The sequence below is a fragment of the Thalassophryne amazonica genome, chromosome 13 (genome assembly GCF_902500255.1).
Source record: "Thalassophryne amazonica chromosome 13, fThaAma1.1, whole genome shotgun sequence".
Classification (NCBI taxonomy): Eukaryota; Metazoa; Chordata; class Actinopteri; order Batrachoidiformes; family Batrachoididae; genus Thalassophryne; species Thalassophryne amazonica.
Window position 1 is genome coordinate 54,802,910 of NC_047115.1, and position 20,556 is coordinate 54,823,465.

General features: G+C 40.0%; 2 protein-coding genes across 9 annotated transcripts in view; one reads left to right on the forward strand and one right to left on the reverse strand.

The window, feature by feature from the left end:
* dst (dystonin) overlaps positions 1-4,730 on the reverse strand; it is a 318,051-nt gene extending 313,321 nt beyond the window's left edge. The window contains exons 1-2 of the mRNA XM_034185302.1: positions 4,427-4,730; positions 4,284-4,315 (exon numbers count right to left, since the gene is read on the reverse strand). Of these exons, the coding sequence (XP_034041193.1) occupies positions 4,284-4,315; positions 4,427-4,610 (216 nt within the window). The 5' untranslated portion in view covers positions 4,611-4,730. The remainder of the gene's footprint in view (positions 1-4,283; positions 4,316-4,426) is intronic.
* Positions 4,419-20,556, forward strand: part of znf451 (zinc finger protein 451) — a 32,562-nt gene continuing 16,424 nt past the window's right edge. For 3 of the 8 annotated variants that reach the window (XM_034185291.1, XM_034185299.1, XM_034185292.1), the window contains exons 1-2: positions 18,168-18,288; positions 19,448-19,522. In XM_034185291.1, coding sequence (XP_034041182.1) covers positions 19,451-19,522 — 72 coding nt within the window. In that variant the 5' untranslated portion in view covers positions 18,168-18,288; positions 19,448-19,450. Of the gene's footprint in view, positions 4,544-4,703; positions 4,750-18,161; positions 18,289-19,447; positions 19,523-20,556 lie in introns of those variants that run through there. The other 5 variants (XM_034185296.1, XM_034185297.1, XM_034185295.1 and 2 more) reach the window with 5 other exon arrangements.

A 20,556-nucleotide genomic window follows, 5' to 3' on the forward strand; every position in this document is an offset into this window, starting at 1 on the left:
CACGACTATGAAGAGGTTTGAATGCGATGTGACTGCAGCATCCTGAGTCACTGCCTTGAAAGCGAAGCGGACTGCCCGGGTTACAAAGTTGGCGCTCTGTCCACTAACACTCCTTCAGACTCCATGCATGTACATGTTTGGAAGAGTTGAAAAATTAATTATTGCTTGCATGGCTGCTCACAGAACTATTCTTCAAAATGTGGACTTGCCATGTCCTTGGACACTCTATTAAAACACAACATTCAATACCAGCAACAGCTCTGAGCTGATACGTGTTCAGTGTGCTGCAGTTCAATGACACAACCTGCAAAAAAGCTAAATAAAAATATTCATTTTTACCAGAAGCCATCAAATATGGCCATCGGATATTGCGAAGACTTTGCGTCTGTCCATCCACCCGTCTGTCTGTCTGTCTGTCTGTGCTCAGCATAAGTCCAGTCCTATTACTGCCAGAGTCTTCACAGAGAACATTCTTGGGACACAGACCTTAGACAAATTCAGAGATGGCTAACCTTGACCTATTTGTTTGTGTCTGTGTTTAAATATAACCTCTTTGTCATATATTATCTAAAAGCTAGTGAGAAATAAACACTTCTAAAACTGAAAACACTGTTTTAGTAACCTCATAACACCTCTGGAGTGATTTACAAGACATTTAGTGGACATCAACATGGTGATATCACAGGCTGGTCTAGCTAGCTGCAAACTCTGTTTTGTTTGTATGTAAATACGAGGGCTGTCAATAAAGTAGCGGTCCTTTATATTTTTTTCAAAAACTATATGGATTTCATTCATATGTTTTTACGTCAGACATGCTTGAACCCTCGTGCGCATGCGTGAGTTTTTCCACGCCTGTCGGTGACGTCATTCGCCTGTGAGCACTCCTTGTGGGAGGAGTCGTCCAGCCCCTCGTCGGAATTCCTTTGTCTGAGAAGTTGCTGAGAGACTGGCGCTTTGTTTGATCAAAATTTTTTCTAAACCTGTGAGACACATCGAAGTGGACACGGTTCGAAAAATTAAGCTGGCTTTCAGTGAAAATTTTAACGGCTGATGAGAGATTTTGAGGTGATTCTGTCGCTTTAAGGACTTCCCACGGTGCGAGACGTCGCTCAGCGCTCTTAGCCGCCGTCGTCAGCCTGTTCAAGCTGAAAACCTCCACATTTCAGGCTCTATTGATCCAGGACGTCGTGAGAGAACAGAGAAGTTTCAGAAAAAGTCGTTTCAGCATTTTATCCGGATATTCCACTGTTAAAGGAGATTTTTTTTAATGAAAGACGTGCGGACGGATCCGCGCGTCGGGACACAGCCGACGCGGTGCGGCGGCACAGGAAAAACACCTCCGTGTTGATAACCATTTGTAAAATCCAGGTGGCTTTTGATGGCTTTCAGTGGAGTGAGTATATGAGAAATTGTTTAACAGGCAGGACATGTTCCAACTTGTCTTTAAGGCTTCCAACGAAGGTGTTTTTCCTGTGGCGGAGCGTCGCGGCGGCTGCGAGCCGACGCTGCAATCCGTCCGCACGTCTTTCATTAAAAAAATCTCCTTTAACAGTGGAATATCCGGATAAAATGCTGAAACCGACTTCTTCTGAAACTTCTCTGTTCTCTCACGACGTCCTGGATCAATAGAGCCTGAAATGTGGAGGTTTTTAGCTTGAACAGGCTGACGACGGCGGCTGAGAGCGCTGCGCGACGTCTCGCACCGTGGGAAGTCCTTAAAGCGACAGAATCACTTCAAAATCTCTCATCAGCCGTTAAAATTTTCACTGAAAACCAGCTTAATTTTTCGAACCGTGTCCACTTCGATGTGTCTCACAGGTTTAGAAAAAATTTTGATCAAACAACGCGCCAGTCTCTCAGCAACTTCTCAGACAAAGGAATTCCGACGAGGGGCTGGACGACTCCTCCCACAAGGAGTGCTCACAGGCGAATGACGTCACCGACAGGCATGGAAAAACTCACGCATGCGCATGAGGGTTCAAGCATGTCTGACATAAAAACATATGAATGAAATCCATATAGTTTTTGAAAAAAATAAAAAGGACCATTACTTTATTGACAGACCTCGTATATCCTCTTTGTCAGTGGTGAGTACAGTTCTGCTAATCCGCTAACTGCTAATTAGCAAAGCTAACTTTTTTGTTAGCAGATTAGCTAACTTCAAAAACCATCAGCGGACCAATTATCTTGTGATAAATTTAGTTCAGATAACTTTTAGACCGCTAATGTTTTTTTTTTTTTTACAGTTAGTAACAGTGAAAAACATTTATAAACCCTGTTGGCTCCTTCTCTGTTATGTATTTTGCAACAGTGAGGCAGCTGAGAGAAGCTGAGCTCAACTCTATCCCAGCAGAAGGGACCTGGCTGCCAGGCTGCCACAAAAAAAGTCATTATCCTTCACAGCATAGATGAGGCAGACACCTTGAAAAGGAAAGCAGGTTTGACTGATGGTTTTGATTTATAAATCAAATTAATCCTGATAGAATAACTACATTAATGTCAACTCTGTCATTTGTACAAAATGAAAATATAACACACACACACACACACACACACACACAAACACATCTTCAACCGCTTAGTCCAATTAAAGGTCGCGGGGGGCTGGAGCCTATCCCAGCAGTCATAGAGCGTAGGGCGGGGTACACCCAGAACAGGACGCCAGTCTATCACAGGGCCCCAAACAAACAAACAAATACACACCCACAGACACACCTACAGGCTATTTAAAAATTCCAATCCACCTAACCCACATGTCTTTGGATGTGGGAGGAAACCAGAGCACCCAGAGGAAACCCACGCAAACACGGGGAGAACATGCAAACTGCACACAGAAAGGCCACAGGTGAGAATTGAACCCATGACCTTCTAGCTGTGACGCAACAGTGCTAACTACTAAGCCACTGTGCTGCCCGAAAATATAACACATATCTTTTAATTTTAAAATAATGCACTAATTCTGAAGGTTTGAACATTAGCACACACAAATGCCCAAAGGGTAAACTGAGCCTCCGCTCACACTGATTAGTTGACTCATTCATTCTATGTAAAGACCACAAGTTAATGTAACGTGTGCTGGTGTTTACAAATAAATGTGCTTTCGGAAAATATGTAATTTTTTTTTCATTTGTAAAAAAAAAAAAGGCATTTGAAAAACAGAAAAGTCTGTTTGTTAAGTTGTGATTCAGGTCGACAACCGTGTGATAAAACCAGGTGCCATTCCCACTGCCATCCAGTAGATGGGTCAAAATGCATAGAACACTGCCATCTACTGGCACCCCTCAGGGGTTAAAATTCTAAATTGTTTCCAGACAGTATTAATTTTGATCATATTGGCAATATCATATCATGAATCTCTTATCTAAATGAAAAGGAATAAAATTATAGTGGTGCCAAAGAAAATTCTTTTTATGACTTCATTCATAAAAAACCCAGTGGCATTATACCTTTAAATGATGATTGCATCATGATGTGTTTTAAGTCAAGGTCATCATCAAAACTCTGTACTAAGTGGGATTACACAGAAGCTGTCTGTGACTTCTATTTAATTAGGACTACAATATTATTACGAAATAATTTTTGAGTTGATAAATGATGTATTCTGTGCATCAAATGATGTGTGCCTTTTATGTACAAATCACACACACACACACACACACACACACACACACACACACACACACACACACACACACACACACACACACACACACACACACACACACATAGTAATTTTTGAGTTTATAAATGATGTATTCTGTGCATCAAATGATGTATGCATGTACAAACTGTGTACACTTATTTCAAGCTAAAAAAAATTCAAACCACAAAAATCTATCTAAGCACTAAATCTATACATAATTTCTGTATTTCTTTAAGGAGAAGGAAAGACTCCATACCTTTGAATAGAACGCGATTTTATTTTGAAATCCAAGTTCGTATGACGGAAACTGGCGAACTAAGAGCAAAGTGACACATTTCTGCAAAATAAACATGACGACAGATATGACACATTTTCTTTTCTGCGTCAGAGCATAATGTTTGAACTCTCCTTGTATAAGTGAACTGCATAAAAGCCATCATTATTTACTGATAAGCCAACACATGCGCATTGCGCACATTCTGCTTCATCATGTCTGCAGCCCGCATTTAAAGTCCAGAAATCTCTCTTTTTAATTACGGGTCAAGCATGCAACGATCGCTTATTACCCTTCATAAATCTCCCATGACGTCAAGTCTGACATGAGAACTATGAAATGAATTAAGAAAAAAGTTCATCGTACCTCTGATCGAAAATGATGCGTTCGGAGTCCAACTACGGCACAGACAGCAGAGTTACAGTCACACACAATGCACAGCATGAGTTGCATATTTGTGTTGCGCACCGTTATGATGCTAAAATGCGGCTGGCCTGTGCGCTACTCACCGCGGCTCCTGGCGCGTCCGGACAGCACCGATTTTATTGGCTGCTTCCCATTACGAAGCCAGCGACGCCAGCAGCAGAAAAACAAAATACTCGCAACGGTTCCGAGTAAAAGCGACAGTAAGAACAGCACACACTGAACACTGTATGGCCTTAAGAGGACCAAAAACACCGCAGCGATCATCATAGACGTTTGACAGATGCAGCTCCTCTTCTGACGCCTTATGGCCAAAACGCACGGCACGACAATAAATGCATCATCCAAACCGTGTGAAGTCTGAAGGGTCACTGTGGACAGCGCAGGCTGACCATATCGTTATTGCAAGGTACAGTGAACGCATGACTCAGCAGAGACACGAATCCTATTCAACGATTTATTTATTTATTTTCCAACAGGGGAAGGAAGAGTCATCAGATTAATCTGAGCATCACACTAATCTGATGCAGAGTCCACCATAATGCCCCATGAAAAAATATAAACATCTAATAAGAATAATAATATTAATACAAGTCATCCAATACTAGAAATTGTGATATTAATTAATTATAAAAAAACAAACAAACTTTCAAACCCACTTTCCCCTTACACTCAGTCCCTTTGGCTGTTCCCTTGCTTGCACTCAGGGTCACTACAGCAGATCCAAGGTGGGTGTGCATGTTGAACTGGCACTAGTTTTCACATTACATGGAGTAATGGGGCAGGGGTGGGGTGTGAACCAGCAACCTGCCGCACTGACAAGTGCACTAATCACTTAACCACCACCCCTGCCCTTTTCCTAAAAATTCTCATTTTAGAAAAATAACAGTCTGCACAATTTGGATCATTTATGTAATTCCAGTTTAGCCATTACTTAGTAAATGACCCTTAGTTACAGTCTACTACTTCATATTGTAATGGCAACATCAGCAAATGCCTTTAAACCTCATTACGATGCACCGGGGAGGGTCGTGAGGGCAGCAAAGTAGATTATTAGGGCCAGGCTGCCAACTATTGGTGAACTGGTAGAACAGTGCTGCTTGTCTAAGAAAAGAAGAATAATCAGGGACACTTCACATCCCTTTAACAATCTGTTTTCCTTCCTGCGCTCTGGTAGACGGTACCGTAGCTTGAGCTTCAAAACATGCAGATTTAGGGACAGCTTTTACCCAACCATTCTGTTTCTACTCTGTTTTTATCTATTTGTGCAGTGCAGCAATTTTTCGTTCTGTGACTGCATCTGTGATTTTTTTTTTCCTACTGAATGACAATAAAAACAAGTCTAAATCTATGTCTATTGTAATGGGTTTTGAAAAATTATTGTATTGTTATTATTAAAGCTATAGGGCCTTTCAAATGTGAAAACACTGAGAAAATTTACTTTCTACCAAAATCCAAGCAGTCTAATGTATAGTAGGTTTATTTTCGTAACATGTTGCAAAATTACAGCTGATTTTAATGAAGAGGACTTATTTATCTGGGGGAAATTCCATAGTAAATATTGTCTTTACTTTCATCACCCTCATGCAGACTAACAACAGGAGGAAGCGCATGTGCACGTGTTCTCCTCAGGGGTTGAAATTCTAAATTGTTTCCAGACAGCATTAATTTTGATCATATTGGCAATATCATATTATGAATCCTTTATCTAAATGCTAAGGAATAAAACTATAGTGGTGCCAAACAAAATTCTTATTGACTTAAATCTTAAATGGCACTATACCTTTAAATGATTGTCGTATAATGATGTGTTTTAAGTAAAGGTTATTATCAAAACTCTGTACTAAGTGGGATTACACAGAAGCTGAATGGATGTACAGCAGCATATGGTGATCAAGGATGGAGATGAAAATGTGAGACAAACAAGGAGAGTATGCTGAAAAGGTGGAGGGAGTATGTTGAGGAGCTGATGAATGAAGAAAATAAGAGAGAAAGAAGCCTGGATTATATGGAGAGAGTAAATCAGGAAGTCCATAGGATTAGTTAGGATGAAGTGAGGACAGCTATGAAGAGGATGAAGATTAGAAAGGCAAAAGTCCAGATGGCATACCAGTGGAAGCATTGAAATGTTTAGGAGAGATCACACTGATAGTGGAGTTTATTTAACTAGATTGTTCAGTGAAATTTTGGAAAGTGAGAGGATGGAGTGAATAAGTGTGCTGCTTACAAATTTTAAGTGTAATGGTGAAGTACTGAGCTGCAAACTACAGAGGCATAAGGTTGATCATCCACAACACAAAGGTATAAGAAAGAGTAGTGGAATCTAGGCTTTTAAAAGAGATGAAGATTTGTGAACAGCCATGTGATTTCATGTCAAGAAAGACTACTACTGAAGCAAAGTTTGCACTGAGAGTGCTGATGGAGAAGTACAGAGAAGGTCAGAAGGAATCACATTGTCTGTTTGTGGATTTAGAAAAAGCCGATGATGAACTTGTGGTAATGTTTGAGGAAGTCTGGAGTGCCAGAGATAAGTATGTGAGGGTGGTGCAGGATATGTACAAGGACAATGTGACATGGGTGAGATGTGCAAAAGGATGGTGGTGGTGAGCCTTTTCTTGCTTGTAATGATGGACAGGTTGGCAGACAAGATCAGACAGGGAGTCTACAAGAACTATTGTGATTTGTAGTGCGAGTTGAGAGCAGGTTGACACTAGCCTGGGGAGGTGGACATATCAATCAATCAATTCAATCAATCAATTTTATTTATATAGCGCCAAATCACAACAAACAGTTGCCCCAAGGCGCTTTATATTGTAAGGCAAGGCCATACAATAATTACGTAAAAACCACAATGGTCAAAACGACCCCCTGTGAGCAAGCACTTGGCGACAGTGGGAAGGAAAAACTCCCTTTTAACAGGAAGAAACCTCCAGCAGAACCAGGCTCAGGGAGGGGCAGTCTTCTGCTGAGACTGGATGGGGCTGAGGGAGAGAAACAGGAAAAAGACATACTGTGGAGGGGAGCAGAGATCAATCACTAATGATTAAATGCAGAGTGGTGCATACAGAGCAAAAAGAGAAAGAAACACTCAGTGCATCATGGAAACCCCCCAGCAGTCTAAGTCTATAGCAGCATAACTAAGGGATGGTTCAGGGTCACCTGATCCAGCCCTAACTATAAGCTTTAGCAAAAAGGAAAGTTTTAAGCCTAATCTTAAAAGTAGAGAGGGTGTCTGTCTCCCTGATCTGAATTGGGAGCTGCTTCCACAGGAGAGGAGCCTGAAAGCTGAAGGCTCTGCCTCCCATTATACTCTTACAAACCCTAGGAACTACGAGTAAGCCTGCAGTCTGAGAGCGAAGCGCTCTATTGGGGTGATATGGTACTACGAGGTCCCTAAGATAAGATCAATCAATCAATCAATTTTATTTATATAGCGCCAAATCACAACAAACAGTTGCCCCAAGGCGCTTTATATTGTAAGGCAAGGCCATACAATAATTACGTAAAAACCCCAATGGTCAAAACGACCCCCTGTGAGCAAGCACTTGGCGACAGTGGGAAGGAAATGCAAGTATATTTCAAGTATACTTCTAGTTTACTTGTCATATACTTATCAGTACTATTTTTTGGTAAGGGGCGATGTTAAATGTGTTGTCCGTGTGCAGCGGTTAAAGTGAAGCGTGATCAGAGCGTATCAATGCAGTTCTCAATGTTACTGATATCTCGCAGCGCAGCGACCTCTCCGAGGTTTTGCGGGATTTGAAACCTGAAAAGCCTCAATGACTGAGATACTTCATGAATGGAGTGGTTCCACTCCTATTATAGTATTTTTTTCAGAATACTCTCCTTGACAGAGGTAAAATTTTGTTATAAAATGTATAATTTACAAATTCATTGATTGTTTCCATCAGTGGTGTCAGCTTAGTATTAAATAGGAGCACTTTTTCCCATGTACCAACTGAAATCCATTCACCCGCTCCTAAGAAGTCTTTATAAAGGTGCACAAATGTTTTCTTTGCAAGTGTGTGAAAAGTGCAGATTTTGTGTACGTTATCATTATTCTCGGGCAAATTTGAGAATTACAATCTTAGATGTGTGTAAACTTTGATGCCTAGGAGGAAATCCAATCCTGACTAAGCAAACAATCTGTTGGGAGCAGCTGGTATTTATGGATTTTTTTTTTTTTTTTAATGGATTGGTGTCGATGTGAGCGCCGCAGTTTGTTGATTTTAGACTGTTCCTCCTCAGAGATGTATTGGACACAAACCATCACAGACAGCTTCATCAGCTTTGTTTACATCCAGACATCATGAGAGTTGCAGATAATTCGCTCCTTCAAAATAGTGAATATGTAATTTCCTTTCATATATAAAAAAGAAGCATGCGTGAATTGCTGCTTGAAATGGTTGCCCATCTGTCCTTTCAAGCTTGATCGGAACCATATTGATCCGTTTGCATTTCTAATTTAAATGCTGTGCTGCCAAGCGCTGAAAGTCAGGACCCACCGAGACTGAATGGACTCTTTAAAATAGCAACAGGTTTCAATTAGAAATCTGTCCTTTATTAACATCGTCTTCTCCTTTTATAAACAATAAATTATACAGCCTAGTTATTTCATGATGTCAGTAAGCTGGGCCACAGGAGGTTGAAGTTCAGAGAAGCTGATCTCGTCTGCTCAGATTGAATGTATCCTTAAGTCAACCTGAAAAATTACTTATAGATGCACATTACACTTAATTTTACATGTGACACCTGCTTCTTGAAAGCAGTCTTTGGGTGCAGATGTGACTGTTACCACTACTTTTGATTTCAAAGGAATATCATTCTGAAGCATGTTCCACAAATGCTTGTGTCTGGATGAGGCGCAGCACTTTCCTCCCAGCGCCTCACATAAATAAATAAATAAAAAGTCTGTCAAATGAGGCAGTCAAAATGAGTCTGCCTCATTTTGCTGGAGACGTTTTCCACCGGCTAGATTTAGCTACACTACATTAAAAATTATTGACTGACTGTGAGTTTTTTGGATTGTGCAAACGCCAGCCCAGGGTGACATCTGTGTTCTAGTTTTGGGAATACTTTCTGACGTTACACTGAAAGGTTGCAGCCAAGACAGTCGTTTCTGAACAAAAATGTGGTAGCTGGTAACCTGAGTGCAGCGCTTGAGAAGCTGAGTGAGGAATTGGAGATGGGACCTGATTATTCAAAACCTTATAAGTAAGAAGAAGAATTTTAAATTCTATTCTAGAATTAACAGGAAGCCAATGAAGAGAGGCCAATATGGGTGAGATATGCTCGCTCCTTCTAGTCCCTGTCAGTACTCTAGCTGCAGCATTTTGAATTAACGGAAGGCTTTTCAGGGAACTTTTAGGACAACCTGATAATAATGAATTACAATTGTCCAGCCTAGAGGAAATAAATGCATGAATTAGTTTTTCAGCATCACTCTGAGACAAGACCTTTCTAATTTTAGAGATATTGCGTAAATGCAAAAAAGCAGTCCTACATATTTGTTTAATATGCGCATTGAATGACATATCCTGATCAAAAATGACTCCAAGATTTCTCACAGTATTACTAGAGGTCAGGGTAATGCCATCCAGAGTAAGGATCTGGTTAGACACCATGTTTCTAAGATTTGTGGGGCCAAGTACAATAACTTCAGTTTTATCTGAGTTTAAAAGCAGGAAATTAGAGGTCATCCATGTCTTTATGTCTGTAAGACAATCCTGCAGTTTAGCTAATTGGTGTGTGTCCTCTGGCTTCATGGATAGATAAAGCTGGGTATCATCTGCGTAACAATGAAAATTTAAGCAATGCCGTCTAATAATACTGCCTAAGGGAAGCATGTATAAAGTGAATAAAATTGGTCCTAGCACAGAACCTTGTGGAACTCCATAATTAACCTTAGTCTGTGAAGAAGATTCCCCATTTACATTAACAAATTGTAATCTATTAGATAAATATGATTCAAACCACCGCAGCGCAGTGCCTTTAATACCTATGGCATGCTCTAATCTCTGTAATAAAATTTTACGGTCAACAGTATCAAAAGCAGCACTGAGGTGTAACAGAACAAGCACAGAGATGAGTCCACTGTCTGAGGCCATAATGGTAGGGCTTCCTTGAGCAGCCTGGTAGGAATGGGATCTAATAGACATGTTGATGGTTTGGATGAAGTAACTAATGAAAATAACTCAGACAGAACAATCGGAGAGAAAGAGTCTAACCAAATACCGGCATCACTGAAAGCAGCCAAAGATAACAATACGTCTTTGGGATGGTTATGAGTAATTTTTTCTCTAATAGTTAAAATTTTATTAGCAAAGAAAGTCATGAAGTCATTACCAGTTAAAGTTAAAGGAATACTCGGCTCAATAGAGCTCTGACTCTTTGTCAGCCTGGCTACAGTGCTGAAAAGAAACCTGGGGTTGTTCTTATTTTCTTCAATTAGTGATGAGTAGTAAGATGTCCTAGCTTTACGGAGGGCTTTTTTATAGAGCAACAGACTCTTTTTCCAGGCTAAGTGAAGATCTTCTAAATTAGTGAGATGCCATTTCCTCTCCAACTTACGGGTTATCTGCTTTAAGCTGCGAGTTTGTGAGTTATACCACGGAGTCAGGCACTTCTGATTTAAAGCTCTCATTTTCAGAGGAGCTACAGCATCCAAAGTTGTCTTCAATGAGGATATAAAACTATTGACGAGATACTCTATCTCACTTACAGAGTTTAGGTAGCTACTCTGCACTGTGTTGGTATATGGCATTAGAGAACATAAAGAAGGAATCATATCCTTAAACCTAGTTACAGCGCTTTCTGAAAGACTTCTAGTGTAATGAAACTTATTCCCCACTGCTGGGTAGTCCATCAGAGTAAATGTAAATGTTATTAAGAAAGGATCAGACAGAAGGGAGTTTTCAGGGAATACTGTTAAGTCTTCAATTTCCATACCATAAGTCAGAACAAGATCTAAGATATGATTAAAGTGGTGGGTGGACTCATTTACATTTTGAGCAAAGCCAATTGAGTCTAATAATAGATTAAATGCAGTGTTGAGGCTGTCATTCTCAGCATCTGTGTGGATGTTAAAATCACCCACTATAATTATCTTATCTGAGCTAAGCACTAAGTCACACAAAAGGTCTGAAAATTCACAGAGAAACTCACAGTAACAACCAGATGGACGATAGATAATAACAAATAAAACTGTTTTTTGGGACGTCCAATTTGGATGGACAAGACTAAGAGTCAAGCTTTCAAATGAATTAAAGCTCTGTCTGGGTTTTTGATTAATTAATAAGCTGGAATGGAAGATTGCTGCTAATCCTCTGCCTCGGCCCGTGCTACGAGCATTCTGGCAGTTAGTGTGACTCGGGGGTGTTGACTCATTTAAACTAACATATTCATCCTGCTGTAACCAGGTTTCTGTAAGGCAGAATAAATCAATATGTTGATCAATTATTATATCATTTACTAACAGGGACTTAGAAGAGAGAGACCTAATGTTTAATAGACCACATTTAACTGTTTTAGTCTGTGGTGCAGTTGAAGGTGCTATATTATTTTTTCTTTTTGAATTTTTATGCTTAAATAGATTTTTGTTGGTTATTGGTGGTCTGGGAGCAGGCACCGTCTCTACGGGGATGGGGTAATGAGGGGATGGCAGGGGGAGAGAAGCTGCAGAGAGGTGTGTAAGACTACAACTCTGCTTCCTGGTCCCAACCCTGGATAGTCACGGTTTGGAGGATTTAAGAAAATTGGCCAGATTTCTAGAAATGAGAGCTACTCCATCCAAAGTGGGATGGATGCCGTCTCTCCTAACAAGAATAGTTTTTCCCCAGAAGCTTTGCCAATTATCTATGAAGCCCACCTCATTTTTTGGACACCACTCAGACAGCCAGCAATTCAAGGAGAACATGCGGCTAAACATGTCACTCCCGGTCCGATTGGGGAGGGGCCCAGAGAAAACTACAGAGTCCAACATTGTTTTTGCAAAGTTACACACCGATTCAATGTTAATTTTAGTGACCTCCGACTGGCGTAACCGGGTGTCATTACTGCCGACGTGAATTACAATTTTACCAAATTTACGCTTAGCCTTAGCCAGCAGTTTCAAATTTCCTTCAATGTCGCCTGTTTTGGCCCCCAGAAGACAATTGACTATGGTTGCTGGTGTCACTAACTTCACATTTCTCAAAACAGAGTCACCAATAACCAGAGTTTGATCCTCGGCGGGTGTGTCATCGAGTGGGGAAAAACGGTTAGAAATGTGAACGGGTTGGCGGTGTACACGGGGCTTCTGTTTAGAACTACGCTTCCTCCTCACAGTCACCCAGTCGGCCTGCTTTCCCGGCTGCTCGGGATCTGCCAGAGGGAAACTAACGGAGAGAAGGGGAATTAAAGTCAGTAGGAGCAAGACTGAGAACATATGTGTGAATGAAATGAAGCCCAGTGGAATAGTGCAGATACAAGGAGTATAAGTGGTGAAAGTAGATGAGTTTAAATACTTGAGATCAACTGTCCAAAGAAATAGAGTATGTGGTCGAAAGGAAAAGAAGAGAGTGCAGGCAAGGTGGAGTGGGTGGAGAAAGGTGGCAGGAGTGATGTGCAACAGAAGAGTATTTGCAAGAGTGAAGGGGAAAGTTCACAAGACGGTGATACTAGCTATGCTGTACAGCTTAGAGACAATGGCGTTAACAAAAAGACAGGAGGCAGAGCTGGAGGTGGCAGACTTGAAAATGCTACAATTTTCTTTGGGGGTGATGAGGATGGACAGGATTAGGAATGAACGGGACAGCACAGGTAGGACATCTTGAAGACAAAGTCATAGAGGTGAGATTGAGATGTGTGGACGTTTAGAGGAGGGACCCAGGGTATATAGGGAGAAGGATGCTGAGAATGGAGCCACCAGGTAAGAGGTGAAGAGGGAGGCCAAAGAGGAGGTTTGTGGATGTTGTAAGGGAGGACGTGCAGGTGGTTGGTGTGACAGAGGAAGATGCAGAGGACAGGGGGAGACAGAAACGGATGATTGGGAGGCACACACTAAAGCTGTGCACGCACACAAAGGAAGACGCGTTTCTTGACTGCGGTTGGATCAGCCGCCTGTCAACGGTTCGGGCTTTGGAGCAAACCAAAGAAGAGCTGAATTAAAAAGCAATTATAGACACGGCGAGCAGTCGGAGTGACAACGGACACTGACAAGTGAGCCCCGGAGAAGTTTGGTGTAAGAAGAGAGGAGCTGACAGGTGACTGTCGAGCTATACATCAGTATACTACAAGATAAAGAATGGCTGGTGACAGAAAAGGAGCTTGTGTTCGCTGTGGGAGAGGAAAATCACGAAAACTCAACGCCGAAGGTGTGTGTTATTTCGAGTGCCTTGCGTCTACAAGGGAACAAGATGGTGGCGTACGTAATGGCGCAGCAATAATTGAAGCTCGTGACGAGAGGACGGGAGGAAATAGACAAGATCAGCAGAGAATCAACAGAAATATGAATAATAGAACGATCACTAGAAACAACCGAAATGATGATACACGGTGTGGTGAGTGTAATATTGGCATTAACGATCTGACCCCCAGTATGCAATGTGAGGCAGGTTTTGCCTGGTTCCATCTCCACCCATGCTGTAATATTGATAGAGACAAATATAATGCACTAGAAGATAACAAATTGCTGGATGTAATCCGGTGGTTCTGCAAGTTGTGTGACAAAAACATTATTCAGTTTGCTAATGAGTTAGCTGACATGAAGGGAAGACTGTCTGCCCTTGAGAGCATAGTTGATGCAAATTCAGTAAAGACTATGGTTGAAGCTTGTGTCAAGGATCACTTTAGTGAGCAAGCCGAGATCGAGAAGAGGAAGTTCAACGTAATTATCCATGGTCTGCCTAATCCTGAATTTGAAACAGAAAGTGCAGATGGTGAGACTAGAGCTACTACAGGACAGGAGAGACGGGATGAGGATAAGACTAAACTACTGTCGATCGGTACAAATAACCCTAGTGTCAGGATGAGTGAACAGGACATAGACAGCATATTTTGCATAGGAGCAATCAGGAATGATGGCAAACCCCGACCGATATGCTTGAAACTCTGTAATCTCGAGACAAGAAGATGGTTACTCGCCAATGCAAAACAGCTGAAGCAGTCGACCACTCAGTGGCACAAGAGGGTTTTTGTCAACCCGGATCTGCCAAAAGCACAAAGAGACCTTGATAAATTAGCCAGACATGAACTTAAACGCAGAAGGAATCAAGGTGAAACAAATTTAACCATCAGGAATTTTAAAGTGGTTGTTGACAGGAGAAACCACAGAGATGAGCAAGGCAACGCATCAACAGCTGCCCAGGGCCCTGCATAGGCCCTTGGCATACATCGTGCCACACATGCTGTCCCAGAGACCCACGTGCCTCCCAGGCATCCAACTCTTGTTGACTATAACTCTAACTGTGATACCATTGCATCTAGTAAGGTGAGGTGCATGGCAACTAATTTTGAGAGTATTATGAGTAAACTTGACAAATTTAAAATTCGTATTAATGAACTGCAGCCTGACATTATTTTTGGAACTGAAACTTGATTGAAACCTGATTTTAATGACTGTACTTTAAATGTGCCTGGTTTTAAAATGTTACGTAAGGATACTCATGAAATCAGAGGTGGTGTTTTATTAATGGTGAGAGATCATATTGATGTTAAACTTTGCAATTAACTAATTGATGTGAATGTTAAAGATACCTTATGGGTTTGGCTGAAAAACAATAATTCTAATGATGATCTGTTAGGAGTTGTGTATAGAAAAGGGGATGCAAATGACGAATTCAATGCAAGATTATTAGAACAGTTTGATATTGCAAGCAATATTTGTAAAGGTAAATTACTTATAAATGGTGATTTTAATTTGCCTAATATTGATTGGGTTAACTGTATGGTAAATGACGGTGATAATGCTTTTTCTCATAGATTCTTTGACAAAATGTGTGATTTGTACCTGGTTCAACATGTCCAAGAACCCACTAGGCAGAGAGGTAATAATAATCCTAGCTGTTTGGACTTGGTTATCTCATCAAGTGAAACTAGTGTTAGTAACATTAATGTGTGTTGTCCCATTGGTAAAGCGGACCACAGTGTGATAACATGGGAATTCCATACAAGTATAAATAGATTATGTAAGGAAGACATATATAGTTACAACAAGGCAGATTTTGAGAAACTATGAAGGCTCTTGAGAGAGGCTGACTGGTCACCAGTGATAAATTCCACTGACGTTAATGTAGCCTGGGATTCTTTTCATAACCATATTGTTGAAATTGTAAATGAATGTGTACCTTTGGTTAAGATAAACAATGGTGGTAAAGTTAATCCTCCATGGTTTAATGTAGCACTTAAGAGGAGTGTAAGAAGAAAATATTTTGCTTGGAAGAGATATCAGAACTGTAGATCATACGTTAGATACCAAGAGTTTGTAAAGGAAAGAAATTCTGTTAATAGGAAAGTAAGAAAGGCAAAGAGAGAGTATGAAAAGAATTTGTGTAAACGTGTTAAGAAAAACTGTAAGACATTCTATATGTATGTAAATAGTAAGACTAAATCTAGATCATCCATTACCAAAATGAGAAATACAAATGGTGATGATGTTAATAACGATTGTGATATAGCAGATGAACTGAACAGTTTCTTTCGGTCTGTGTTTTTCCATGAGGACGATAAAAGCTTGATTTGGTTTAACGATTTCATGCATTGTATATATGGAGATGATGTATCAGAACCTTCTGTTCATAATAGAATGAGTGATGAAACCATTCTTGAAAACATATTTTTCACACCTAATGATGTCAAGAAATTGTTACTTATAACCAATCCTAACAAAGCTATGGGTCCAGATGAGATCCACCCACGTGTCCTTCAGGAATGTGCAGATGAGTTATACTTTCCTCTGTTTTGTATTTTGAGACAGTCTTTTGACCAAAGTAAAGTACCTGATATTTGGAAGTTTGCTAATGTAATTCCCATTTTTAAGAAGGGGGATAAGTGTATAACTGGAAATTATAGACCAGTAAGTCTCACTTCTCAGATATGTAAGATTTGTGAAAAACCTGTTAGAGATAGCATTGTTACTCACACTATTAATAAGCTGTGTGATGAGCAGCATGGTTTTAGAAAAGGTAGATCCTGTCTCACTAATTTGCTTACCACACTAGAAGAGTGGACCACTTTGTATGATGAGGGCTTACCATTTGATGTGTTATATTTTGATTTCAAAAAAGCCTTTGATTCCGTCCCTCATGCCAGATTAATTTATAAACTTTGGACCTATGGTATTGTTGGTAAACTTTGTTATTGGGTTGAAGATTTCCTTAGAGACAGGAAACAACGGGTATGTGTTAACAATGCAAAGTCTAAATGGTTGAGTGTAACTAGTGGAGTGCCTCAGGGATCGGTCCTAGGGCCGGTCCTATTTTTACTTTTTATTAACGACTTGCCTGGTGCAACATCAACTAAATGTAAACTCTTTGCAGATAACACCAAGGTGTATCATCCAATCTTGTCCCTAGTTGACTCAGAAAATTTGCAAAAAGATATCGACAATTTAATGTTATGGTCAAAACAATGGTTATTAGGTTTTAATGAAGATAAGTGTAAAGTATTATATGTAGGTCATCAAAATCCATGTCATGAGTACTTTATGAATGGTAGCATGTTAAATTCTGTAAGTGAGGAAAAAGATCTAGGAGTTTTAATTACCAACAAATTGTATTTCTCAAAATACATAGCCAAAGCTGCTGCTAAGGCTAATAGTGTCCTAGGTATGATCAAGAGAGCATTTACATTTATTGACAGTCATTTTTAGTTTTGTATAAAAGTTATGTATGACCACATCTTGAGTACTGTGTAGAAGTATGGTCACCATATTTTGAAAAAGATAAATTGTTCCTGGAAAAGGTTCAAACACGTGCAACCAAATTAGTACCTGGGTTGCAAAATTTGAGTTATGAGGAAAGATTAAGTGAATTAGGTTTAACAACTCTTGAGGATAGAAGAGTTTGGGGTGACCTAATTGAAATGTATAAAATTTTACATGGTTTTGAGACAATAGACCCCAATATTTTATTTATTTTTTAACATTGTTGATTTACTAGACGTAGGTATCTTGGCCTTAGAGGCCATGAACTCACTGTGGAAGTGAAAAGATCACATCTTAATATTAGAAAGTTTAGTTTTAGTAATAGAGTTGTATGTTTGTGGAACAGCCTCCCTGAACACATTGTACTTTCACCTGATGTAAATTCTTTTAAAATTAATTATGACAAATATTATACCACCTCAGTTTAAGTTAAGTTTATATGGTATAAAAAGAATGTATTGTAATATCAAGATTATTTGAGGCTCGATGTGTGCTTCTTTTAAACCTCATAATATTGATGGTATTTTAAATTGTTTTTATCGGTGCTTATCATTGTATTTTAATGTACTGATGTGTGCTACTATTTCACACAATAAAATGAATTATGAATTATGAATTGGCCCCCGGTGGGAACAGGTGGAAAAACGGAATGAAGTAGGATGTAATTATCAAAAATAAAATAAGAATTTAAAACAAGCTTGAAACATTTTACGTTGTATGACAGGAGTCTTGAATACATAAAAAAAAAAATCACGTTTTGAAATAACTCTCAAAAATAATAACTTTTTCCATGATATTCAATTTTTGTTTCGATTTGATTTGCTGGACCACAATAGAAATATGTTTTCACTTTATTGTGTTATCCAAGTACTTCAATGATTTCCTGCAGACTGATGACCATGAGCCCCGCCCGTGCGGTGCACTCCGCGTGAAAAACGAGCGCTTCACTTGCGTAGCGTATGACGTTGCAGACGACTGATGGCGGACGGTTTGGCTAAACTTACTGCTACATACAGAATAATATAACGGAAACAGGGACGTTGTCAGGTAATATGATGCTTTTTTTTAACATTGTTGATTTATACCTTGTATGGAAAATGCAGTTTTATTGGCAGCATTTGGCTTGCAGCCGTCGCCAGGCTAACGTCCGTTAGCATGCTAAATCGTTTCTGTGAAGTTCAGCTGTGATTTGTACCCCAACTTAATAAGAGTTTTTTTTTCTTTCGCTTTTTAAATCGGGGGGGGGGGGGGGGGTGTCTGAAACTATAGGTTTGTGCCAGTAAAAAATTGCGTCTCACTGATGCACTTACGTAGTTCTTTCTTAGCTGCACTGGAGGAGAACCTTGTCAATGAATCTTAAAGTAAACTTCAGTTGGATCTTGTCCAGCCTTGTAGGCATCATACAGTAAGTAAGCTGGAACGTAGGTCCTTTCCACGGCTTGATCGGACGTTCATCAATCCCCAGATATGTTAATAAGTGCAAACCAAACTCAACAACTTATGTTTCAAAAGTCAGCACCACGTCACATTTGATTCCACATTTTTTCCTCCCCCAGTGTTGCGCTTATTAATATATCTTGGGTTTGGTGCTCATTGAACCTCCGATCAAGCTCTGGAAGGACCTACGTTCCAGCCTACAGGTTTACAGACCATTCATAGACATGAAAAGTATAAAAATAGTGTCTATGAATGGTCTTTGGTTTTGTCTATGAATTTTGCACATTGTGTCTATGAATGTTTTGGGTTTTGTTTTGTTTTTTTGGTCTATGAATGGTCCGTGTCTGATTTGTCTGGTTACCATTGAGTTTAGAGTGGTGGTATTGAGAGGTGCTTATGGAGAGTGCTGATTACCTACCATTGACAATTTTTTTTGATCATTGGTTGTGAAAAATCAGTGTCCTTACACTCACCCATCACTAAACTGAAGGTGGGTGTTAATTTCTGAACTGTACTTCATTAAAAAAAGGTCAGAAAGAGTGTGTGTAAGTGTTGCTTGCTGTAACTGGTTGAGCTCACCATCACCTTACCATTCCTTATATGGCTCAAACTTAATAATTTCCTTAGCTTCCTTGTTCAGGACTTGATCTTGTCATGGTGAGCTCCCTAACTGAGTTAAAATGGTAAAAATAGCAAATTTAGTGCTTTATCTCCATGGGAAGAAAGGGCTACATTGTCAAACCTAAATAGATTTATTCTTTGTCCTCAGATAATGTCTTCACCACCACAAGCAGAAGAAAATGATGAGGTGGAAGAAGATGTGGAGTTTGTATCAGTAAGTCCTGTAATCTTAGCTGTCTATTAAAATCAGTTGGTTCAAAGGCTAAAGTGGTCAGTTCATGTTGTGGGAGACAGAGGAGTGTCTATTTACATTTCTGACATTGCAATTTGATCATGGTGTGACAACATCTTTCGATTCAAAGTAGGCCTGGGCAGTATGGCCTAAAATGGATATCATGGTGTAATTTTGAAGCATGGTCTGTAACAGTATAAATCACTATATATTAACTTATTTTAAAACTTCAATATAAATGGTTCTGAAAGGCTTAAGCTCTATTTATGGCAACAGTATAAGGGCCCTGTCCCACTGGGGAGAGAAGTAGTTGCGCATGAATTGAGTATACAAATTGCAGGCGTTCGTTGTCATCCGCAACAGAAATGGCCAGAAATGACAAATGTCCCAGTATGAATTACGGATATATTAATAATATATAGCAAATATATGATGAACAATCACGGTTATATAACGCATGTAGTGAGGAAACTGATCCGACGCATTGAGATTATCACGACAGTATTATGGGGGTATTATGAATGCATCGCGCACGTGTTGCTGGTGCACGGTATCTGCACTGCGGTCATAAAATAAGCTCACTCGGGCCTTTCGGCATCTATTCACACCAACAATACAGCCTCTGGAGCAAATGCTGGACTTGGACAAGTTGATCAGAGTTAGTCTTCATGTTGTCATGTGAGGGTTAACTGTTCATGAGTTTGGGGAGCGGGAGGGGGGAAGCCGCTCAGGGTGTGAGATGGTGTTTTTTTTTTTTTTTTTTGAGTGTGTCACAGAAAACAGACTTCAGCGTGAGTTGTGGCTAAACAGCAACTCTTCCTTTTGTTGGTGGTGAATAAAAGTCCTGGAAGTTTCCCGATTGCAGCAGCTACGTCTTTGTGGATTTACACAGCCGGACCGGCACTGACTGGCAGGTATGTCGCTTTCTGCCACATATAGTACTTTGGGTTTACGTGATGTGTTTGTTATGCATTCACAGATTGTCCACAAAGCAGATGTAATAAAAATGCTTTATTCGTTGCCAA